Genomic DNA, 26,391 nt, shown 5'->3' with positions numbered 1-26,391 from the left:
TAGTACCTTGTGCACTCACAGTCCCTTATTTCCTATTCCAAATTGTTATTGTTAATGGAGCTGCTGATTCAGTATTACATTGTATGTCAAGACAATTTCTTCTGGGGGATAGGCTTGACCACAAACAAAGTGAAGAAAGGAAAAGAGATGTGGGGTTGGACTGGTGTACTTACCCTGCAGGTACTGGGTAATGCAGCACAGTAGAACAGGTTGGAAACACCAGAACCAAATGATTTCAGCAGTATGGAAGCTTGCCTCTAAATGGCAAGCAACCAAGTGCTTTTATGCAGCCGGGAGGGCCTTTGGGTTGCAAAGAACGCTGAGGTCTTGAACCCCTTATTGGTTAAAAACAAGGGCTTAAAAGAGCCAATAAGTGTCAAGTCCAACATAGCAATACCACAGACATCGAGACGGAGACTCTCAATAGTCACCTCAAGCTATTCACAAAGGTGCAAGCTAGGGTAAGCCATCACAAATGTCAAAAGGGCAAGCTAGGATAAGCAAGGCTAATCAAAATCAGTACTATGCCAAAAGTTAATCAAAACCATGATCTTCCCCAAAAGTGGGGAATTCCCAATTGTGCAATAGGACCTGTAATTAGATCATACCTGGGGGAGATCACTTCAGGGCTAGCATATCCTTGCATACTTTGTAAACCAATTAGTGCCCACCCAACCTGAGGGGACTTTTAAATACGCGCAGTTCCGATTCAGGTGGTTTTGCCCAATTCAGTCTTGCATACATGACCTTTAGAAATGCTCTGCTTTGGGCAAAATCGCTTGGCTTACTGTCCTGCCAGCTTTTCCCACCCTGCCTGACTTCGCTTTGGCTGAGCTTCTTAAACTGACATACCAAAGATGCCAAATACCACAGGAGCTGGCAATGCCTGCTGTGCTACCGAACAATTTGCCAACGATATACATTGTTGCATACAGAGGGGCTGTAACCCAGAGACACAGCACATGCTTTGCATGCAGGTTAGATCCCCAGCATCTCCAGTCAGGGAAGGTAAAACTCCTGCCTGAAACCCTGGAGAGCCAGTCAGTTTCAACAATACTGGGCTAGATGGACCAACAGCCTCAGTATAAGGCAGCTTTCTATGTTCCTGTTTTCCATTTTGCATTGCTCATTGATATCACAGATTAAAATGCATTTGAATAATATTAAAGTTAGAGTCTCTAAGCAGGCATGACATATGATGAGTATATGGGGCTAAGTATCTGTAATATGGACTTAACATACAAAGGTTTCAAAACCACTGCTAGCCTGTGGGTTACATGTTTTTCACCCTGGTGCTTTCAGCTACATCCATACAGAAAAAATAGGTCATCGTCATGTGGCACTCAGATTATACCTCCTGCGGTTATGACGTTAAGTTGATTTTCAGGTGTCAACACCACACACAAGTAAATTTGGCAAAAAGGACTTCTCCTGTATTCACTTCCTATATAACAATGATAGTTCAATCAAGATTAAGCTGCACAAGTTGCACTTTGCAGTACATAACTAGCGTTTTTCATGTTTGTCTCATTTAAAATGATGGTATGGTAATATATTCAGAAAGGGAATACATAATCAAACCTAGGAATAACTTGTGAGTCCTCTAACGGTGAAATAAAATACAGAAAAAGTATAATCTACTGAGGATCAGATGCACTGATATAACTGTCACTGGAAAAAAAATGCAGACAAATATATAGTTCCTAGCAGTCCAATACAATCTTTATTGTATTATTTTTTTTAAGTTGAGCCAACTAAGAGTACATCTATACTGAATTTTTAATTATTTGCTACAACCTATCAATGTTCATGAGGACCTTTGTTCAAAAAACATAACATCTTTTGCATGTTAATATGCTTTAAATTGTAACATTCCCACAAAATGAACCGCCCAGAGAGCTTCGGCTATTGGGCAGTATAGAAATGAAATAAATAAATAAATAAATAAATAATAAAATTGTTCCAGTGTGAAGAAAACTACTTTCAAATAGGCAATCACATGCTCACTCACATCCACACCTCTCCCCACCTTCTATGCATGTCTGTAGTGAGTACCTCTTTTAAAAAAATGTAATCTCTGAAATAGTCCTAAGACATATCTAAAAAAGTTGGGAAATGTGAGATCTTGCAAATAAACTTATTGCTCATATTACACAACTAGACTTAAGAAAACACTGCTTACTCTCAAAGTTATTCCACAGGGCCTTTGTAATATAAATGCAATGAATCCTATAGGGAAAATGAAGGAAGCCTGGCAATAAAAACAAATACACAAATATTAAGCAGCTTAGTAGCAGAACCTGTAAGCCTCCGTCATTCTGAAAGCAATTTCTCTGTTCCTGTAACTTCTAACAGTTAGATAACAGTGGTGACAAAATCTTTTTTCACTTTATTCATTACTGCATATACAGTGGTAGAGATTCTATGTATATAAAACTAATTACCTTAGAAAAAGCCAGCACGGTAGCATTCTGCTACTACATTTATGAATTAAGAAATACATTTGCATGAAAAACTATACATCAAGTAAATAGCTTGATGGCCCCTATCATTAACTTGGCTTTTGGAGTCTTTCAACAAAAACAGAATTGCTGTACTTTCCAGTGAGCATTTGTTCTAGCAACCATCCTAACAGTCAAAATAGTTCATGATCCATCCTCTGCCCACAGGTGGAAGGCAACCATGTCCAGGGGTATGTATATTCTGTGCTAAATAAAAATAATTCTGTGCCAAAATAACCTACTCTGCCAAGGGAGTCTACCAAGCCATCCATTCAGATCTAGGGTTGGCGGAGAATTTCTCCCCGAAACTTCGGGGCGCCGAGCACCAACGTGTTCGGCCCCCCGAACAAGTTTCGGGGAGAAATTCTCTGCACCCCCCTGCACCCCGCACCCCCCCCGGGACAGGACTTACCTTTGGCGAATGTCCCTCCCGGCGGCGGGTCCGGCTGGCAGTTCGGCGGGTCTTCGTCGGGGGCGGGAGCGGCAGCCGGTCTTTCGACCGGCTGCCGCCGCCGCCATTCCAATAAAAGAAAAAAAAAAATGCCCCCATGATAGGCTACGTGACGATTAACGTAGCCTATCACGGCTAGATTTGCAAAGTCAGCCGTGATAGGCTACGTAAATCGTCACGTAGCCTATCACGGGTGACTTTAAAAAAAAAAAGTCCGTACGGATAATGGCGGCCCCCATAGGGAGCCGCCATTCGCGTTCCTTATTTGGTCGCTGTAGTCTACGTAAATCTTTACGTAGACTACGGCGAAAATAAGGGCAACGCAAATAGCGTTGCCCTTATTTTCGCCGTAGTCTATGTAAAGATTTACGTAGACTACAGCGACCAAATAAGGAACGCGAATGGCAGCTCCCTATGGGGGCCGCCATTTGTGGACGTGCTTTTTTTTTTTTTTAAGTCACCCGTGATAGGCTACGTGATGATTTACGTAGCCTATCACAGCTGACTTTGCAGATCTAGCCGTGATAGGCTACGTTAATCGTCACGTAGCCTATCACGGGGGCGTTTTTTTTTTTTAACTTTTTATTTCGCGGCCAGGCGAGGCGAGGCGCCTCCTCCCTGGCCTGAATTTCGGCCGGGCGAGGCGGGAAGCCTCCCCCCCGGCCTGAATTTCGGCCGGGCGAGGCGGGACGCCTCCCCCCCCGGCCTGAACTTCGTGGGGGGAGCAGCGAAGCGCCTCCCCCCCACCGTGAAAAGCTTCGAGGACAGGTAAGTGACTTTCGTCCATCCCTATTCAGATCTGCAGACAACCTTGTTTACAGTCTCTGCGCTATGAGAAGACTGGTGGCAACCCAAAACAGGGCACTTTCACTTGTGGCTTTGACAAAAGAAACATGAACACCATTCATCCCTTTCCTGGAGATTTTTTTTAAACTATGCAAACTACCTGGGCTTACTTAGTATATTTAAAATCTCTAGAGACCCATTTATGTATATACTGCTTAGAGCTGGTATCCCCAATGAGGCACACAAGGCTCTAGCTGCCCTCTCCCAGCAAGATATGCTCATCCGAGCAGGCAGCAGCACTTCTGTATGAGAGGCCACTTGGGTCCCAACCTTGTCAGGCAGAAGCCAATTTAGAGCCACCAAAATGCATTCCCCAAATCAATGTCCAGAAAATGCATTGGGAAATTCTGAAACAGCTGCCACCTGATGACAGTGGGAGCCGAGCGACTCACATACAGATGCACTACAGCTTGCTGGCTAAGGAAGAAAAGTTGAGCAACCTGTCAGGTGGCATATATAGGGAGTGGAGTGGGGTGGTGAAGGCCCAACTCATACACAGCCTACACACAGAGAGATCTCACACACACACACAGAAGGTATCCCTCATTAAAAACAAAAAACAAAAAAAACCCACACACACAGGCGCAGAATACACAGACACACTTACCTTTCCATGTCGTTTGGATAAAAAGTCAGATCCATTAGAATTAAAATAGATCATCTTAAATTTGAATTTCCATGTGTTTTATATAGAACCCCACCCCTCAAACCACCATCTGGTGTTTGTTTGTGTCACCATGGCACAAAATTGTGTATCTTCATTGTTTTTGTAAGGGTTCCCAACAAAACCATCAGAAATCATAGGTCACCTCTGTATCCAAAGATGTATTCTATGATTTGATGGTGGCTTTGTTGGTATCCTAGGTAAATATTATGATGATCCAAAAGGATCTGTGCTTCATATCCATGTTTTTCTGCCATGGTAGCACTGGCAAGTACCACACCTGTGATTTTTAGAGTGCAGACTATAGATAGCAATGTAAGCTTTAATTTGATGGTGGTTTGGGGTGATCCTGTGCATGGTGATCCAACTTTGATTTACTAGATCCAGCTTATACCTTCTTGCCATTTTGTGACTGGCCATACTTCCATGGGAGCCATTTTGTGGTGGCACCCACAGCATGTTCTCAGAATTTCAAATGTGCTCACAGGCCCAAAAAGATTGTGAACCTTTGGCTTACAGCATCCCAGCAGACTGGAGCAATACAAATGATGGAAATAAGAACAGACTTATAATGCTATCTGTTCTGCTCTCGCCCCACCCCGCCCCCTATCCTATCTAAAGATATCTCTCAAAGTTTCAGGACTTCTTGGTACAGTTAGTTACCTTGGCAGAATAGGAGATATTAGAGATGTAAAAACCTTTGTCTGAAAAGTATGTTGACATTTAAGAGCAATGTTAATTAGCACTTTAAGTACAATGTGGATGTCTATGTGGCACTGTGACTTCTCATGTCTTCCTTTTGGCTCAGAGAAAACACAATCCACCCATTTTCAAAAGAAGGCAAAATGAAGCAAGTCAATTTTTGGCTGCAAGTAGCTCAATATAAGGTGTGGTATAACAGCTCAGAGGTTCACACACAGAGGTTCATCTCTTCATCTAGCTGAAGAGACTGAAAGGGCTAATTTCAGATGGAAAAATTATAGGACGGCACTAAACTTAACATGGAAAGAGTCTAACTACTGGGTATACTGAGGAAATCTTCAAACAAATAGAATTGGCTTTAATGAATCTACTATCAACAGAGATCAATGGAGTTTGTTTCCTAACCATGATAGCTGGGAATTCCCAAAGAATACACAAGATCAAGCAATGCATGATACTACAGTTTATGGTAATTTTTACTGAGTATTTCACAATACTGCAAGAACGTCTCTTCCCAACCCCCAATATTATTCTCTGGAAATAATATATGGTTAAGGGACAGGACAGATTCAGATACATCAAACCAACTATGTTTTGTCCTTATGTGCATGAGCCATAGATCAGGCACTCCCCATCCTCTCCTCCAACCATGAGGAGGGGAGGAAATTTAAAGATTTCCATTTTTGCATTTCATAAAGAAAACGGCTTTGTACAAACCATAGCAAGTTAACAAATCAAGATATTAAGCCAGAATTGATCTAATCAATTATTTAAGTATCAGTTGTATCTCAACAATCTGACTTACCTTGATTGAAGTGGTTCAACCTCGTCCAAGGGCCACACAACATTCTGTTACAGAATATCAACTGGATTGTATACAAGGACAAAGCCTTTGTTTTCAAAAAGTAGTGGTATTTATATATCTCTAGTATTTATGGCACTTTATACTGAATACCCAACATCCCAAGACAAGTTTATTACTTGCTGAATACTGATGCATTGCAACAACATTGCTAGTGAGAGGCAGCTGGTGAAGCGGTTAGAGTGTCAGACAAGAACTAGGGAGACCCATGTTTAAACTCAGCTATGAAACCCACTGGATGACCTTGGGTCACTTTCAGTCGCTAGCTCTTAGCCTGATCTACTTCACAGGGCTGCAAGGATAAAATGCAGGGTGAGGAAGCATATATACCACCCAGATCTCCTTTTGAGAAAAGGCAGAATATAAATATGTTTATATTACATATTATATTCATTCTAAAGAGATCTAAGAACATAAGAGCCATGCTGGATCAGACCAAGGGTCCATCTAGTCCAGCATTCTGTTTCCACAAAAGCCAATCAGATGTGGAAAGCCCACAAGCAGAACATATCTTTAAATTTTCCCTGCAAGAGAAAATATTTACTAAAATGAGTTTTTTCCCCCTGGGAATCCTGGATGATATTACCCATACACTGCCTGAAGTGCTTAGATTCTAACATTCTAGCCACATAAGACAGCAGTTCGCAAAATTATGGAGCAGGCCATTTGGGACTGCAGAACACTGTGAAGGCGGGGACAAAGTTCCAGGGAGGGACAGGAAACTAAGACAGGTTGATCCACCTCCCCTACTAACCAAGACATTAGGGAGTTAAATGCCCTCCAATAGATTATCTTCATAGATTCAAACTGAAAGCGGAATGGGAGGGTGGGGTGACTGTTTCCCAATACTTGTCCCTACCCAATTGGAGAAAAGCTGTTGTTTTGTTCTACTTGTGCTTCCCTGCAAGTAGTTTTAGGAAGGAGCCAGAGATGTCTATTCACCTTTCTAGCTGGGCAACCACCCAACAGATCTCTACATGTCCTACTGTGAAACAGGTAGTTGTAGGGGAGAAGGACTTGGCAGGGGAAGAAGGTAGAATAAATTTAGAGGGAGGACAAATTCAAAAGGTTTGCAGCTCACTGATCTAAGAGTAGCAAATATCAAAAGTGTAGCTTTACCACCTAAAATATATTTACAGTCAAGAAAAGTTGGAAGATACTTCTCATTTATAGTCAAAATCCTAGATATTGACTTCATCACTCCTAAATGAATCAGTGCTATAATATTTGACAGATAACAAGTCATCACTTTCAATTTGCTAGTTTAACTGTACCATCACCTGAAAAACAACATTATACTAAGAATGTATCCATATTGGGTGTTGGCATATACAAGGATTTTGGAACAAATCCTGCCTTCACTAACCATTTCAGAACAGCTGGTTTGCTTATCCTACAAGTGCCAAGTGCTATAAAATTATTTCCAGCTTGTGGGCACTAGCAGACTCCACTTAAAAAAAAAGGCATTGGCACCCAATTTTAAAACATTTCCTTTTCAAATATAATTAACATCACAATCGTCTGAAATTAAGTAAATAATGCTTAAAGCACCACCATGCTTAAAATTAGTTCAGTGAATCCACTCTGGGGAGTAACAGTGGAAATAACTCACCTAAAAGTTGATTATCGTGCATCTGAGTGTCTAGATCCAAATGAACATGAAGAAAGGTGGTGTCCATGTGGAATCATTGGTACTGCAGTGAGACTTCAACTCATCACTACCACCTATGGGTTCTAAATGCAGGCCTCTCTACCACTGGGATATGGTGTTGGGCAATTGTTGTGGTTTCCCCCAGCGTTGCCAGAGGAAACACTGGAACTAAAGGGTGACTTGCTGGCTGTATTTAGGTGCCAGGGATCCGAACCACGTATAAGATGCACAGCAGCCTGTGGCTGCAGGTGTCAACTCAGCTGCTGCTCCTTTGGGCCACAGGAAGCCTGTGCAGGGGAATTGCTTAATGCTCTTCCAGGAAGATGCTTGCAAATCTTGACTGGGAGAGGGTGTAGAATAGTTTCCATGATTTCATGTTGACATTTCTGCCATTACCATGTCTTGATTAATGCCCTCCATGTATAGCTAATGTGGGGTCATCAACAGAACTGATGTTGTGATTGGTGGGTGGCAATGCAACTGCTAAAGATACTGTGTGAACAGCTGTTGATGCTACACTGACTTTCTGCTTCTGACATTGAAAACTAAGGTAGCATAGAATCCACCTAATTATGCCACTGTACGTTCTGGCATAGTGGTGACCATCTTATCATGGCCATAGGCTTATCCTGCTCAGATAGTCAGAATTTCCAAAGATATTTCAAAAAAATTGTTTTGCAGAACTTCACTTTGAGGAAAGATCTGAAAAGCCACTTTTCCTTTAACCAGAAACAGTGCAACTGCCACATAAACAGTTCTTGTCTTATACTGAGCCATTGTAATCACTCTGTCATTTCACCTGACAGTATTAATTGATAAAACAAGGTCTCACCATATCAACAGCCCATCTATTATTGTAACAGCTTGTTTTTAAAAAGCAACTTGTTGTTAGAAAAATTTTAAAGAGTTCACAAACAATTACAGAATTAAAAGTTTGGCAAGCTTTTAAAGTACAGCATTAAGACAACTTTGAAACTGATATGATCAAAATATGGATTTGCTGTGTTCTTTAGTTTTGGATAACCTTAAATCAGGCACTATTTTACCCATATAAGTGCTTCCATTATCCTCTCTGCAGAAAGAAGCAATGTTCATTTAGAACGATATACCAAAATATAATATACAAATAAAAATACAAATTTTGAACAACTATTTTCAAAACCAAAATATCCTCCCCCAATACAAAGCATTTAATTTACCCTTGGAGTAAATTCCACGTTAACCTGCACATTTTATTTTTAAAACAATGCTTCTAGAAGATACAGACTGTTTCCCGCCTCCCAGCTGAGTCTGTTTCCCGCCTCCCAGCTGAGCAGAGCAGAGCAGAGCAGAGCAAGCTGCTCCAGCTGGTCCAGGGACTACAGAAGCAGGCAAGCTCCCAGAGAGTGAGCGACCAGAGCGAGCAAACAGGGGGAGCAAACAGGAGTTGGCCAGGGGAGTTGCAGTGGTTGAAGAGACAAGGGAGACAAAGGAGACAGAGGCTAAGAGGTAAGTGGGCTGCAGGAAGCCCAGGGGTACTGCCCTTTATCCTTCTGATTGGCTGTGAGCTCACCAGGTGCTTCTGAGAGCTCCAACTGAATTGGGGGGGGGGTGGCCTGAGTACTCCCAGCAGCTGAGTGGGCAGGAAGCTTCAGTCTGTTTCCCACCTCCCAGCTGAGCAGAGCAGAGCAGAGCAGAGCAAGCTGCTCCAGCTGGTCCAGGGACTACAGAAGCAAGCTAGCTCCCAGAGAGCGAGCGACCAGAGCGAGCGAACAGGGGGAGCAAAGAGGAGTTGGTCAGGGGAGTTCGGCAGGGGAGGTCAAGGGGGAGGCCCCTAACATTTTTTTTTCATTTTTTATTTTATTTTTAACTAACTTTTTTCCATTTATTGGTCTTGTAACACACACTTTCACACAAGTGGGACTCTGCTTTTAACCTCTACTGAGTAGAGGAACAGGCACAGGCTAGTCTAGAAGAATCACAAAGCTAGACACAAAAAGGGAAAAGAGGCTATGGAAGGACAAGACTCTCCAGTGGTGGTGACCTGCAAGATGTGTGCAATGTTTGTTTTCTTGCCTGAGAACAACATGACCTACACCTGCAACATGTGCAAGTTGATCACGCTGCTGGAAGAAAAAGTAAGTGGACTGGAGCGGCGACTGTCAACCCTCTGGGGAATAAGAGAACACGAAGAGTTCTTGGACAGAATGGGGGAACTACAGCATCAAAGGGAAGACCAGAAGCTTGAAGAGCAACAGCAAGATGAGGCAGTGGGAAATGCTGAGGTGAAGAAAAATGGAGTAGAGAATACTCCTTGGAAAAGGGTGACAGTTAGAAGTAGAAGAACTAGACACCACTCTGCACCAGTGGAAGCAGTGGAACTGTGGAACCGATTCCAGGTACTTGAGGATGAGACTGGAGGACAGCCTGCAGAGGAAGAATCACAGGGGAACCTACATGAGAGTGAGCAAGAGGCTGAAGGTCAGTCAAACAGAGGCAATGAAACCCAGGCCTACAACAACAAGAAGAGAAGAGTGGTAGTAGTGGGAGACTCCTTGCTGTGTGGGATCGAGACCCAAGTATGTCGCGAAGACCCGTGGACTTGCCAGGCATGTTGTCTCCCGGGAGGACGAATTAGAGACGTGACTGAAAGGTTGCCTGCACTCATAAAGCCCACTGACAGGTATCCCTTTCTTCTCATCCATGTGGGAACAAATGATACCGCCAAGCGGAGCTACGAAGAAATCACGTCAGACTTTGAAGCTCTGGGAAGGAAACTCAAGAACTTTGGGGCCCAGAGAGTTTTCTCATCCATCCTTCCAGTACTTAGAAGAGGGATAGAAAGGGAACGAAAAATACTCCGGGTGAATGACTGGCTACGAAGGTGGTGCCAACGAGAGAGATTTGGATTCTGGGACCATGGGCTATACTTCTTGGAAGAAGGGCTGTTGGCAAGGGACGGGTTGCACCTCACAAAGGATGGGAAGAATGTGTTTGGCCACAGCATGAAGAACTTCATCAGGAGGGCTTTAAACTGAATCCTACGGGGAAGGGAGATGTAACATTGGGGGTAACAGTGGACGTAGGCGCATGCACTGCAACGGAGAGAACAGCTCTGATAGCGCCCAATAATAGTCTTCAGACACATGTAGGAAGAAAGCCAGACTATGAAGCACATGGTCTTCGATGTCTATATACTAATGCCCGGAGTATGGGAAACAAACAGAACGAACTTGAACTCTTAATACAGGAGGAAAATTATGACTTGATAGGTATAACTGAGACTTGGTGGGATGACTCTCATGACTGGAATACAGCAATTGAAGGATATAACTTCTTCAAAAAGAACAGGAAGAACAGAAAGGGAGGTGGGGTTGCACTGTATGTGAAAAATACATATCTCTGCACAGAAATACAGGAGGAGGAGCTTGGTAGCCCCATCGAGAGCATCTGGATCAAAATAAATGGAGCAAAGAATAAAAGGAACCTGGTGGTCGGAGTCTACTACCGGCCACCCAACCAAGGAGAAGACGAGGATGAAACTTTTGAAAAGCAAATAGCCAATGTTTTAAGGAAGCATGATGTAGTAGTAATGGGGGACTTCAATTTCCCCGATATTTGTTGGGAGACAAATTCTGCAAAACATGGCCCCTCCAGGAAATTCCTGACTTGTGTGGCGGATAACTTCCTCCTACAGAAAGTAGAGGAAGGAACTAGAGGATCGGCTATCCTTGACTTGATCCTAACCAACAGAGATGACTTAGTGGATAAAGTAGCAGTTACGGGAACTCTGGGGGAAAGCGACCATGTTGCACTTGAGTTCTTGGTTCTAAGGGAAGCAAAGGCCGAGTGTAGTTAAACGTGTACCCTGGATTTTAGGAAAGCTGATTTTAATAAACTCAGAACAATGATCAGTAAGGTCCCATGGCAAGCAACTCTAACGAGAAAAGGAGTCCAAGATGGGTGAGAGCTTTTAAAAAAGGAAATTCTTAAGGCACAATCACAAACAATTCCAACAAGAAGAAAAGGTGGAAGACAACAGAAGAAGCCAATGTGGCTTTACAAAAAGCTTAGGGATGACCTGAAAACAAAAAAGGACACATATAAGAAGTGGAAAGAAGGCCAAGTAACAAAGGAAGAGTACAGGCAGGTAGCACAGAATTGCAGGGATGGCGTCAGGAAGGCTAAAGCTGAGAACGAGCTGAGGTTAGCGAGGGATGCTAAAAACAACAAAAAGGCTTTCTTCAGCTACGTGCATAGTAAAAAGCAGAGGAAAGAAATGGTGGTTCAGCTATTAAATAAGGATGGCAAAACGATAACAGATGACAAAGAAAAGGCAGAGGTGCTCAATTCCTACTTTGGCTCAGTCTCCTCCCAAAAGAGGGTCTATGACCCCCCTGGCAAAGGCAAAGTACAGGCTGAAGGGGCAGGATTACAGCTTGAGATCAATAGGCATATGGTCAAGGAACACCTAATTATTTTGAATGAGTTCAAATCTCCAGGGCCAGATGAACTGCATCCTAGAGTAATAAAGGAACTGGCAGAAGAAATCTCAGAATCGCTGTCTATTCTCTGAGAAATCATGGAGGACGGGCGAAGTGCCAGATGACTGGAGGAGGGCAAATGTTGTCCCTATCTTCAAAAAGGGCAAAAAGGAGGAACCTGGGAACTACAGACCAGTCAGTCTGACATCAATCCCTGGGAAAATTCTGGAGCAGATGATAAAGGAATCCATCTGGAAGCACCTTGAAAATAATGCCGTGATTACTCGAAGCCAACACGGATTTGTCAAAAACAAGTCCTGCCAGACAAATCTGATCTCATTTTTTGATCAAGTCACCTCCCTTGTAGACATCATATACCTCAACTTCAGCAAAGCTTTCGACAAAGTGCCCCATGATATCCTGATGAGCAAACTAGCTCAAAGTGGGCTAGATGAAACAACGATCCGGTGGATCCACAGTTGGCTACAGAATGGGACTCAAAGAGTGCTTATCAATGGGACCGTCTCAAACTGGGGAGAGGTAACGAGTGGGGTACTGCAGGGCTCAGTCCTGGGCCCAGTGCTCTTCAACATTTGTATTAATGACTTGGAGGAGGAGGTGCAGGGAATGCTGATCACATTTGCAGATGACACAAAATTGGGCGGGATAGCTAATACTTTGGAAGACAGAAACAAAATTCAAATTGATCTGGATAGACTGGAGCGCTGGGCAGAAAACAACAGAATGACATTTAATAGGGATAAATGCCAAGTTCTGCACCTAGGAAAAAGAAACCAAACGCAAACTAGTTACAAGATGGGGGATACATGGCTCAACAACACTACAAGCGAGAAGGATCTTGAAATTGTTGTCGATCACAAGCTGAAAATGAGCCAACAATGTGATGTGGCTGCAAAAAAGGCAAATGCTCTTTTGGGCTGCATTAATAGAAGCGTAGCTTTCAAATCCTCGGAAGCAGTAGTTCCCCTCTACTCAGCACTGGTGAGGCCTCATCTGGAGTACTGTGTCCAGTTCTGGGCACCACACTTTAAGAAGGATACAGACAAACTGGAGAGGGTTCAGAGGAGGGCAACAGAGATGATCAGGGGACTGGAAACAAAGCCCTATGAAGAGAGCCTGAAAGAACTGGGCATGTTTAGCCTTGAGAAGAGAAGACTGAGGGGAGATATGACAGCGCTCTTCAAGTACTTGAAAGGTTGTCACAGAGAGGAAGGCCAGGATCTCTTCTCGATCATCCCAGAGTGCAGGACACGGAATAATGGGCTCAAGTTACAGGAAGCCAGATTCTGGCTGAACATCAGGAAAAACTTCCTGACTGTTAGAGCAATACGACAATGGAACCAATTACCTAGGGAGGTGGTGGGCTCTCCCACACTAGAGGCATTCAAGACGAGGCTGGACAGCCATCTGTCAGGGATGCTCTGACTTGGATTCCTGCACTGAGCAGGGGGTTGGACTCGATGGCCTTGTAGGCCCCTTCCAACCCTACTATTCTATGATTCTAGACAGGCCTCCAACTAGAACCATAATTGTTGGGTCAGCAACTGACTAGTTACACTGTACATTTTATAGCTTGTCAACTAGACCATACTGTAAGTGCTAAATTCAAGAGTATAAACAGACCAAATACATCATAGTAATCCTCTGCAAACCTTGGGTTCTCTTGAGCCTGCTGATACTTCCCTCTTGTGTGTCGATGGTGTGTCGATGGTGCCATTTTGGCTATATAAGGATCCATACTTAGATAATGAGTTTACCAATAGCAAACACATTCTGCGTGTGGAGCCTTATGTAGCCAAAGTCCAGGGAGGTATCAACAAGTTTGGGAGAACCCAAGGTTTGCAGAAGTAAAAAAAAAAAAATCTTCAGGGAAAAAAACTAATGTGGGGAGGGGCACGAAAAACAGCCCAATGAGGACTGAGCATGCTAAATGGCCATAGAATGCTAACTGACTGATGGCATAGGAAAACAATATGCTGGAAAATGGCATGGCTGGAACCTTGAACAGCAGCACTTCACCCTGCGTTTTTTTGTTGCAGACCCCGTTTTTGATTATTAAAAGAAACTTGAATAGCACAGTAGTATGACCAGAAAGGGTGAGATGGAATCCAGGTCATCCTTCACCCTAGGCACTGAGAATGCCTCCCTGGGTGTTCCTGTTGTACAACTGCAGACCATACGCGGTAAGGAGAACACTCAATGGATCTTTATGTAGCATTTGAAAAGGTACTTTAAAATTAAACAGTCAAAATAGTCTAAAGAAAAGTTATTTGAACACCAACAGATAAGATTGCTCACTTGAAAATTCAAGATTGCGGGGCTTTGGATGGTGTCCAATATATCCAGTTCTCTACCTTAACTGTGGGCACACAACACACTGCATATCACCTTCAACTTGTAACTACATAGATACCTAGAATAAAAAGACTAGAAATACCACAAAAAACCCCCACAAAGGGTTGTGTGCCATGCCTGGTCTACACACAAGTTTGGTGGCAGAGTCCTGAAGTGGTAGAATGGATCCACTTCAGGTGGATAAGTACTTTGTGTCCTCCCCTACATAAAACGCTTAGTGCAAATAAAACCCTAGCACAAAAATGAACAGGCTTCCCAAGAGGTGTTCATTTTTATGCAAAAGAATATTGAGAAATGCACCCTGCACATGCAGCCTGAAGTGGTTATACACGCCTTGTACCACCTCAGAATTGTACCGCCTCATCCTACCGCATGCACAGGCCTTATTTGGACAATCCTTAAAGGACAATACAGATGTTCTAAGGCCCACACTACATATTACATACAGATGCATAACAGAAGCAATGTAGGAAGGGTAACAGAGAGCAGTGCTTAACCTCTTCCTACTACAAATCACACTTCCCTGTACACTGGCTGCAATATGCAACACTGGATGAATCTACAAACTCATATTGGTGCTTAGGAGAGAGCAATGATCCCTCCTAATAACAGAGGGTGCGAGAAGACAAGGAAATATCACAATCTTTCACAGATGTATTGCATCAGAGAGCATATCGTAGGGAGAACATTTTTAAGCTTAAACTGCCTTAAGACCTTCACATGGCTTACAGCTTTTGCTGCTTCAAGTTCTCCCTCACATTCAATATGCCTCACCTCAGCCATCATTTCAGAGAATGTCTCAACCCTTGTTGCCACTTCTCACCTCAGCAAGAGCCCAAATGATGCTGCTTCCCCTCCCCAGTTCACATAATACTACCATGTATTTGCAAAGCTGATGCATCTTCATTACTAAGAGGCTAGGTAGTAGGTACATTGAATTTTGTGGCACAGCAGTAGTTCGGCCATAACACATCACACACACTATTGCAAATACAGGAGAATTCTTTTATCAGTGACTTATTCCCAATAATTAAAACAGTCTTTTAAAAAGGCCAGCCAGACAATACCTTTGCGGGATATTAAGTCTCATTCATTTCAATGGATCTACTCTAAGAACGACTCAGTCAGGATCCAAATAAATGTGTTTTATATATTTTATGAACTTTTTTGTACGCCACTTTGAGTTAAACGTTTTAAAAAGAATAGCAGGGTAAACATTTTTGAAGAAAGAACAAATGAACACAGAATGGGGATGATCTCAAACTACACAGAATATTTTACAAACATTGTGATTCAGTCCATACCCTCCGTTTAAATTATTTTGACACTACTTGTGAAAACTTTTTCTTAATAATTAAAATGCCCTCACTATGTCTATGATGTCAGGCATCTATATCAGATTGTCTACATAGCACTGCAATATCCTGTTTACTACATGATCCTTGACAGAGTGGAATAACCAATGTGACCAGTTCAGAAAAAGCAGCAGCACCCTGGGGGGGGGGGGAGAATTAGTGCCTAAAAAGACTGGGGGGGGAATAAAGTATACCACTGCAATCCTATATGTCTCTACTCAGGAATAAGTCCAGGTAAGTATGTATAGTAGGGTAGGTGACCTGGTGCCATCTAGAAGTTTTAGATTCTCATAATACCTGACCATGTTGGCTGGGGCTGATGGGAGTTGTAGTCCATAACATCTGAAGGGTGTCAGGTTTCCTACACCGGTATATAGGAGTGGTTGTTCCGCAACTACTAGCGCAACACCAACTCTTGCAATTTTTCTACTAGCATTAACATTAGATATAATCACTGTATGTGCATTTATTATTGTATTCAGTTAAATGCACAGTCTTTAATACCAAGTTGCCAACTTCATGAGGTCATACTCACATAAACATGGCATTCCATGTGAAAACTAAACCCAGTTCAAAACTGTACAAACATACAAGTTGGTCATGGTAACAATGGTGCCAGTAAAAAGCCACAAATATATATTTTACACAAACATCTGAGACACATATGTCAGTACAAGACAGGTACTATACCGGGTTTAACAACTTGCACAATCTAGGGAAACTGTTTACTTATGTCCCCCCAAATCCTAGCAAACCAGGAACACAACTTGTCCACCACTGCCATCTTCCCAAGTAAAGGGGATGCATTTAGTACACACTCTTTATGCAGGGTAATGGTACAATAACCTAACTAGAACACTGAGTAAGATAAATGTGCATTCTAGAAATAAGTCTCCTCCCCTCCCCATCTCATCAGTGTGCAAGGGTTCCATGGGAGATGACTCAACATGAAAGGAGTTAACTGAGGGTAGAAGGAATGAATTCCACTGCTCTACAGTATCTCAGAACAGCAAGTCTTGAAAAACTTATTGTGCGGCAAGAACTACTATTATTTCTTTGTATGGGAATCACAACTCTTGCAGCACATAGGAATACAAAGCCCCAGTCAACTCCACAGTCAAAATGCAAGTACAATTCCTCTCAACTGTGCAATAGTGTGACATAGATAGCGGGTACCAAACAAATAGCATGGCATTGTGCATTTACTATCTCTGCTGTGGCACCCCGGTTGTGGAATGCCCTCCCCTTGGAGGCCCAATTGGCATGTACATTGGTTTCATTTCAGCGCCAAGTTAAAACATGGCTTTTTACCAAAGCCTCTGAGTTGGCTTAAAGTTGCACATTGTCTTAACTGTTTTATTGTTTTAGATTTTAATTGGTCTTAGCTTGTTTAATGGTTTAATATGTTTTTAGCTGTTTAAATAATGTATTGTTTTATAGTCTTAAAATTGATTTTATCTGTATGCTGCTCTGAGATCTTAATGATATAGGGCGGGATACAAATGTTATAAATAAATAAATAACGCAGCCAATTGCAAATGATAAAAATCTAAAAATATCAGAAACAGTGTAAAAGGTCTTTAATACAAAACATACTGAGGCAAGCCAGCATAGGTTTCCAGAGGAATAGATTGAGTTTAACAGGAAAGTGCTACATTGTATGTTAGGCAGACCACTGGAAGGAAAAGCAAGTAGTGCAAGATTAAGGAAACATAAAAATGTTGTGATGGGATATTATATTAAGGTAGTACAGATGAGCTAGAGAAGCAGAAAATTACTTTCACCTAGGAATAAATTAAAAGCAGTAAACTTTTCAAAATCATTGTTATGTGAAGTTCAACTTTAGGATCAATTAACATTTAAAGCAAGCTTCAGTGAAATATTTGGGACACGGAATTCCACATGACAAAAAATGAAGATATTTTTAATTTATGGATAGTGCAGATTTCATTCAATATGCTTATCAGTGTTTCAAAATAGTACTCATTTTGGCATTAATTCTATAGTAGCAGAATGAGCATGGTGAAACTATAAGGTCTGAATATGAGTGTCTTCAACACTGTAGTGTGATTGTCTCATATTTTGTCTCATATTTGAAACATAGAACTGCCCCAATCATGTGGAAAGAGGGTGGACATCTACTTTTAAACAGCAAAATGAGAGTGTGGGTGAAGAGTATGGACCCCTCCCCCACCAACAGCTTACATCTCTTTGTATCCCAATACATCTACAGAAACTAGGGGGGGGGGGTAAACCTACCCAGTGGGAAGGTTCAGCAGACTCCCATTTTTCTGTTGAAAACAGATTCCCCACCTCATTTTCTTGTAAGACAGGTGGTTTAAATATATTGATCTGCCACCAGCACATCTAGTCTGCCACCAGCACATCTAGTCAGCCATCTATAAACGTCCATACAAGTGGATGCATTTACAGTGCATCCTTTATGTCAAATAAGTTCATTCATTTAGATTTCTGCCCCTCACTACTTCAGATTTATATTGTAACCCAAGCCAAGCCAATGGCTTGGACTAAGAGAACAATCCTATGGTCCCTAGACAGTGACTGGGGGGACATATGACATCTTAGATTCCAGAGGCAGTGCTCCGATGTCAGACCCAGGAGCCTGAGCTCCCCCACCCCACAGCTGGTGCAGGGAGAACTGCAGTGGCTCTATGAGCTTGCAAATGCGAGCTTAGAGAGGAGAGAAGGGGGGTGTTGGTGAATGCAGGGAGAGGGGACTGGGGAAGTGGGGATACGAACTATCTCCAGCCTCCATCCCTCCCTCTCCCTGACACCCCAGCCAGATGGGTGAAAATGCCTGTCTAGCTAAAACGCAGAGCATGGAGGCAAAGATTGTTTCTGCACTGCTCCTGCTCTACATAGAGTTCAGGGGCTGACAGGAATCCCAATAGGATTGCACCCCATGTCAGTCATGCTGTAGTCCAGGGGTGGGGAACCAGTGACCCTCCAGAAGTTGTACTACAGCTCCCATAATCCCTCACCATTTGCTGTACTAGCTGGAGCTGATGAGGGTTGGGAATCAACAACAACTGAAGTACCACATGTCCCTCACTTCTGCTTTAGTCCCACTGAAACCAATGGACACGTAAGTCATGTCTAAATTAAATCCCACTGATTTCAATGAGAATAAAGTGAGACTTAGCATCCAGCCCATTGCCACTTTTTACCCTTGCAATCCTGTGAAACTGGTTATTTATCAAAATGTATTTCTATGTCCCAAGCAGCCACTGGAAGAGTAGGGGTACAGTAACACTGTATCTACTACACCTCATTTGCTGAAATTTCACGCATTTCCACAAAAGCAAGCAAAGAGGCCAAAAAATAATTTGGCAAGTAGAAGAGCTTCACCCTTTATAGTCAAACTATAAAACTGTTTTATTTCTCAGTTCAGATGGACCGCGTTCTTTTCTAATGTGATGGAAAGCAACTGTAATTGTCAATTAAGTACTAGAAATTTTTTAGAACCATTCTTTCTTAGAACACAAAAGGCAGTTAAGACTAATATCTGCAGCCTAATTAACACTCCAATATGCAGCCATCCAGTTTAAACAGGAAATTACATATAGATAATAAAAGCAGATTCAAATTCCTACACTCCAGTAAGAACATCTTCTTTTGAAGGTGAAGAATTAAACGCTGAAGCTAGTTTCCTCTTATTTCCAAGGTAAATGAATACATGTTAGTATATAATAGAACTGGACATCATATATAAATTAAAAGCATATGAGAGGCACATTTTACCAAAATTGAGATGTATCATAATAATTTAAGATTGTCAAAATTCTCTGCTTAATATTCATATTGTGCTGTACCAGAGAAGCTATAATTAGCTTCAAATTTACAATTGTAAATCATTAGCCTGTATGATTGCAAGTAGCAGTGCTTAGCAATAACTTGACATTTGAAATTCATACTGGTGAGGAGGCTAAATAATTAATGCAATTATTCGATATCTTCTATATATACAAATTAACACCACTGCAGCAAGATGAGACTTCCATTAGAAAAATGAAGTTGACAGAAATTCAAGATGTTCTTATGAGTCACTGCAGTCATTCGCACTAGTTCCAAGCTACGTACAAAGATAATTTCATAACTAATGTTTACTCCACTTCATGGTAGCAATGGGTATTATTGACATTAAGCAAAAGAAATGCAAGCAGACAATAAGGAATTGGGAGTGGGGGCAGAATTTAACGAGCATATTGCTAATAACATTAAGACCAGCAATAACAGTGTAAACACATTAGAAGTAAGAAAGCCACTAGGGAAGTGACTGGACTGTTGGACAGTGTACTAAAAGGATGTTAAGGAGATTTCACAGAAGCTGAACAAATTCTTTACATCTGTCTTCACTGCAAACAATAGGGTGCAGATACTTATGCCTGAACTGACATTTCTAGAAAGGGTCTAAAGAACTGAAGGGAATAAGGCCTTATCAACAAACTGAAAACAATTATCAGGTCCAGATGGTACCCATCCAAGTTCTTAAAGAACTGAAATGTGAAATTGCTGGTCTTCTAACAAAAATATGTAACTTCTCCCAAAGATCAGCATACAAATCCGAGGATGGAAAGTGTCCAATGTAAGACTAATTTTTAAAATGGCATCTGGGGGGATCCAGGAAATTACAGGCAACAGCTTAGAGCACAATCCTATGCCTATTTAGACAGAAAAAAGTCCCACAACTCTCAGCATGCCCCAGCCAACCATACTGACAAGGAGTTGTAGGACTTTCTTCGGTCTAAACATGGGATTATACCCTTAATGTCTGTTCCTGAAAAATGCATAAAAATCATTAAAGTTAAAATTACCAAGTATAGAGAAGAACACATGCTGCTGAAGAAGAATTAACATGGTTTCAGCAAAGATAAAACCTGCTTCACTAACATGTTAGAGTTATTTCAAGTGTCAACAAGCAGGGGTGTACTTGGACTTTTAAAAGCTTTTGACAAAGTTCCTCACCAAAGGCCCTCAAGCAAACATAGGCACCCATGGGACAAGAAAACAGTCTCTTATGGATCAGTAACTGGTTAAAGAACACAAGGAGGAGAGTAGGAATAACTGGACAGTTCTCACACTGGAGTGTTGCAAGAAGTCAGGTCTCCCAAGGATCTGTATTGGGGGACCTCTGTTTTTAAAAATTTATATCCAGACAGCATTCCATAAGGGACCTGTGCTTTTAATGTTATAAATAATTTGGAGTTAGGGGTGAGAAGTGACATGACCAAGTTTGTAGCCGACACCAAATTATTCAGTGTGGTGAAAACAAAAAGGGATTGTGAAAAGCTCCAGAAGGTTCTCTCCAGAATGGGAGAACAAGCAGTGAAATGGCAAATGCAGTTCAATGTAAGCAAGTGTAAAGTTATAAACATTGGGGCAAAACATCCTAACTTCACATATACACTGATGGGGACTCAACTGGCAGAAACTAACCAGGAAAGGATTCTTGAGGTTGTAATGGATAACTCAATGAAAATATTGATCCAGTGTGAAGGAGCTGGGGGGGAAAAGGCAAATTCCATGTTGGGGATTGTTAGGAAAGGGATCAAAAACAAAATTGTCAATATTGTAATGCCTTTATAAAAAAAAATACTATGGTGCAACCACACTTAGAATCATGTGCACAGTTCTGGCTGCTGCACCTCAAAAATAAATTTTAGACCTACGAAAGGTGAACGGTATCCAAAATGATCAGGGGCCTGGAGCAACTTCCCTATAAGGAAATATATTTCATTTAGGGGCTTTTCATTTAGAAAAAGACCAAGAAAGAGGGTAAATAAAGATGCATAAAACTCTGCATGGTGTATAGAAAGTGGTCAGAGGGTTCTTCTGCCTCTTTTGTAATACTAGAACTGGGGTGGAGGGGGGTCATCCAATGAAGCTGAATGGTGGAAAATTCATGACAAAGGAAGGACTGAGTTACACACTGCATAGTTAAACTATGGAATTCATTTCCACAAAATGTAGTGATGGCTACCAATTTCATGGCACAATCCTATGGGGATAGGCGGCCACCTCTGAACTCGGAGGCGACCGCCTATCCAATGCAGGGCAGGAGAGGCATGGAGGGGATTGTTCCCTCTGCGCTTCTCCTGCCCTGCATTTGCGGATAGACAGTCAATTTCGGCTGTCTAGCCGCGGGAAGGCAGAACGGGGGTGGAGGCTGCCGGATGACACGTAGGATGTGTCATACCAGCATTTCCGCCTTCCTGGCCCTGGAACACCTAGTTCGGAGCGCGGAGCATGGGGCTGTTCCACACTGAGGTCGGTTCCCGGAAAACCAGATATCGTTTGGCTGTTTAGCTGCTGACTAGTGGCCTTAGGATTGCTCCCTAAGCCAGCTTTAAAAGGAGATTAGCCAAATTCATGGAGGATAAGGCTAACAATACCTACTACGCATGATAGCTATATACTACCTCTGGGATCAGAAGCACTATACCTCTGAATACCGTGCTGAGGAACAGCAGCAAGAGAGGGCCACTGCACTTGTGCCCTGCTTGTGGGCTTCCCATGGGCTCCGGTTTGCTATTGTGGGGAACAGGATGTTGGACTAGATGAGCTTTGGTCTGACCCAACAGGTTCTTATGTAAGACTGTTCTGGTATTTAAAGCCAAAATGTCTGTTTGAGTCATTTCTACTATATGACAATTAACTTTTACTTTAAAAGCTAAATTTTTCACAATACGTACACATTAGAAAAAAGGCTTAGGTAGACCACTGGAAAGTTTTTCTTTCTGTTCTCTTCTACTGAACACTACACTCTCAATTTCATGATCAGTTTACCTACTGATTATGTATCTTTGATTATGTATTATACATATACTGTTGTGGTGATTCTTTTCAGGACTACAAGCCACCTTACTTCAAGGTTAACCTTACACTATTGTACATATTTTGCCAGGTCAATCTGAAGACTTACAAACACAGACAAAAAAGCAGAATACTTAATTTCATAAGCCATTGTCAAATTTGTTAAGTGAAAAATCCCATTTCCTGTATAAGTCTCAAATGAAAGAAATACAGAAGTTGCACATTAAATTCAGTATAAAACATTCAAAATTAAACAAAATAGAGAATTATCTTGTTGCCCTAGAGACACTTATATTCATGCAATACTTCACGTAGACAATACAAGTTCTTATTTTAGATAGTCTAAGGTTCTTCTAATTCCACAATAAAGTATGTTAGGCATAACAAGGTTTGCTACAGTTATAAAAAGTGTGAACAATTACAAAACATAAAGAGATCAAGGTCTATTTTAGAATACTACAATACAGAGCATATTTTACAATACCAGAAGTACAGGAAAATCATCTTGGTTGCTCAGATCAAAAACTATGTTTAGTGTGTTTTGTTCTTTGGGCCAATATATCATTTTTTATGCAGTAGCAAATGTTTATATGAACTGAAATTGCTTGTATCACATAATTTGAATACAACCAGGTTGTTGTTCAGTCGTTAAGTCGTGTCCGACTCTTCGTGACCCCATACTCTCCAAATGGCAGGAAGAATTTTAAGACAAAGTCACACTGCTGAAAATACAGAAAATCCATGCTAAAAAGCTGTTGTAAAACCAGTCTGCTAAATTCTGGCACCTAGAGCAAAGCTTCGCTTGCCAATACTGAAGTGTTTTAACAGGTATGCCAGTTTGTGTCTTATTACTGAAGTCAATCACTCCTTTCAGTCAACTGCCCAAAGAAAAGGAAGATCACCGTTAGAAAAGGAAGATCACCATTCCGGCCTCCCTCTGCTGTTCATGCTCCTGCCATGTAGAAATGCTAATTTTAAACAAAGAAATAGGGAACCCTCAATAACAAGCAGGCAACTGGCCTAAATGATAGCTTTTAATAATGCTCATTCACTAATCCTACCCAAGAGTAACATTAGCTTTCAGTAAACCTCAGTGCTCTATAAACTTCACTCTCACAGCATATACAAACAACTAGCTTTGCAGAGAAATCACTGGATTATGAAAGCCACAGGGAACACTGAAACAGAAGGTTAATCACAAGTAAGTTATTACCCTCACAGATGAAAATCAGTTCAAAAATGCTAGAACTCAAATGTAAGGCTAGGAGCAGTATAACATGAATCTGTTCTACTGAAAAGAGCTGCAGGGTCTACACCACTGATACAACATGCGAGAACCTGTTTGCTCAAGCATGAAGTACAATTACAATAGCTCCCCTCCCCCCAAAATACAGGCAACTAAAAGCTTCTGTCCTAGAATTAATGGCAAACAAACACAAAAATGTAAGAATCATACATTATAGCAAACCTAAGAATATGTGATACTCAAAATAGCTGTAGTGATTTCTTTCCCCATATAAACTGACAGGGTAGCAAATGAAAATTCCACACCAAGATTACGAGAAACTATCACCAATGTCAAATATTTACACTGGGTTTTAGCAATATAGCTAATTCCAAAAGACGATTAACCCACCGTAGAGAAAGCCAGCCACTTTGAAACTACCAGGATGACTACCATGTCTAAAATTATGCAAAGCAACAGACCTTACTGGAACAAATGGCATACAAACCCAGCTAAGGTCCTTTGCTACCACAAAGCCTGCTAGACCTTCTCCAGCTTAAAAAGATCTTATACGTGAAGGGGTTTAAGTAATGATAGTAGCACTGGAGTGGAAGATGGATAGTGGAGTTAACAGGAAGGGCCAGATCTGTTCAGGAAAGGGAAAGGATTTAGCAGATTGGGGGGGGGGGCACGATGCGAGAGACACAGCAGGGTCAGGTTTGCCTTCGTAGAAAACCAGAGATGGGAGGCAGCTGTATGGAGGCCAAAGAATGAATATGATACAGGAAGGCCAAAAGCACCTAGGAAAATTGGGTAGAGAGAAGTGCTTCAGGAAGTGCTGAATGAAGTAGGGTGGCACAGGTAGGGTGATGTGTGCCCTAAAGGATAGGAGATATGACAAAAAGATAGCTTCATCTTAAGATGGAGAGACTAGTGGGATTCGTAAAGCTAGACCCGAAGGAAAAATAAGCAGAAGAAAGATGAGTGAAGACAGAAAAAACATCTGGCCAGAAAAGGTCGGTGGGGGAAACGCACTGCCGAGAGTAGGTGTTTATGGGTGACAAGAACAGTGTTGAGGGAGGGAGCGAAAGAAAGAGAATAGGTTGGCTGGAAGATGAAAGGGTTAGTTAGCAAAGGTGAACCTTATAATGGAGACCTGGAAAGGACCCAAGACGGGGTGGGGGTGCTTGACGAGGGGCAGGTGAGCCTGGGTGGAGTCGAGGACGGTGACTTCGGGGGCAGGCTCTCCCTCCCCCTCTCGCAGAGAAGGCAAGGGGGCAGGAAAGAAAAGGAAGCGTCTCTCCCCCAGCGCCCGACGGACATTTGCTCGGACAGACTGACCTGGCCGCACAGTCTTGAGGCGCACCGGCTCCCTGAAGTGGCGGATGACGGCCAGGGTGTCGCGGTGAGTGAGGCCGCTCACCGGGGTGCCGTTCACCTCCAGCAGCACGTCCCCGGGAACGGGGGGCTTCCCCGAGAGCAAGACTGAGCCAGCCCCACCGCCGGACTCGGCCAGCGTCGGAAGGCGGGCCCCAAGGTAGGGGAACTCTCCTCGCTCGGCGCCGCCCCGCAGGAGGTCGGGGTCCGGGCCGGAGCCGCCCCCCCAGGACACGGCGCACTCCTGCACCTTGCTCAGCCAGTGGCGCTTCCTCCGCAGCGTCTTAGACATGAGGCCACACCATGGGCGCCCCTTCGCGCGCGCGCTGCCCTGTCCCGCCGCCGCCGCGCTTCCCTCACGGCCGACAAACCAACCGCCTCCCCCCCCGCGCGCGCGCGCGCACCTCCGCCTCCTCCTCCTCCTTCCCCTCTTCAGCCACCACCGGCCGCGACAGCTTCCCAACTGGCGCCCTCAACGCGACGGCAGGGACACGCCCCCTCCTCCAGTCGGACACACCTCTTTCCCCCCGCCGTTGTCCTAGGCCCCGCCCGACATTCCAGGGGGCGGGGCCAGGTGGAGTGACGCCAGAGAAAAAGAACTTTCGGGGACAGGGAAGGGGTTGCGGCAAGACTTGCGTAGAACTTCACGAGCAGCAGCGACGCATCACGCAGTTGACAGGCGCGGCCTGCGCTGCAGCCGAGTCATGCCCCAATCCTAAACAGTTTTACTCTAAGTAAGTGCTTCCTGCCTGGCTGGCATGTTTACCATTGTGCCAGGCAGGGCCGGCCCCTTGCCCTTGGCGCTGCTCCGTTCTCCTCTCTCCCCGCCCCGTGGACTCCATGGTCTCCGCCCAGGGAAAGAGGGCACGGCAGCGGACGCCGGCGGCGGCCGTGGCTACTATTTGCAGCTGTCTTCAGCACCGAGCGGCCTCTCTCGCTCTCTGGGAACGGGCCCGCCGTGCCGCCCACAGGGACAAGCCCGGCGTAGAGAGGCAGCAGCGGGTCCTTGCAGCTGCTTTCAACGGTGGCTCTGCCGAGCAGGCACCTAAGCGCTCAAGGTGGCTGCAAGCAGCAGCGCCCAATC

At 43.2% G+C, this 26,391-nt stretch overlaps 1 protein-coding gene across 3 annotated transcripts in view; it reads right to left on the bottom strand.

Moving 5' to 3' along the window:
- The window catches only part of MAGI3 (membrane associated guanylate kinase, WW and PDZ domain containing 3), a 304,410-nt gene extending 278,736 nt beyond the window's left edge, over positions 1–25,674 (bottom strand). For all 3 annotated transcript variants that reach the window (XM_084853476.1, XM_084853477.1, XM_084853478.1), the window contains exon 1: positions 25,272–25,674. In XM_084853476.1, the coding sequence (XP_084709602.1) occupies positions 25,272–25,599 (328 nt within the window). In that variant the 5' untranslated portion in view covers positions 25,600–25,674. The remainder of the gene's footprint in view (positions 1–25,271) is intronic.
- Between the last annotated feature and the right edge of the window lie 717 nt (positions 25,675–26,391).

The sequence above is a fragment of the Heloderma suspectum genome, chromosome 4 (assembly GCF_057233095.1).
Source record: "Heloderma suspectum isolate Gila_16-S chromosome 4, 16-S_ref, whole genome shotgun sequence".
Lineage (NCBI taxonomy): Eukaryota > Metazoa > Chordata > Lepidosauria > Squamata > Helodermatidae > Heloderma > Heloderma suspectum.
This window is presented reverse-complemented; position numbering and strand designations above follow the sequence as displayed.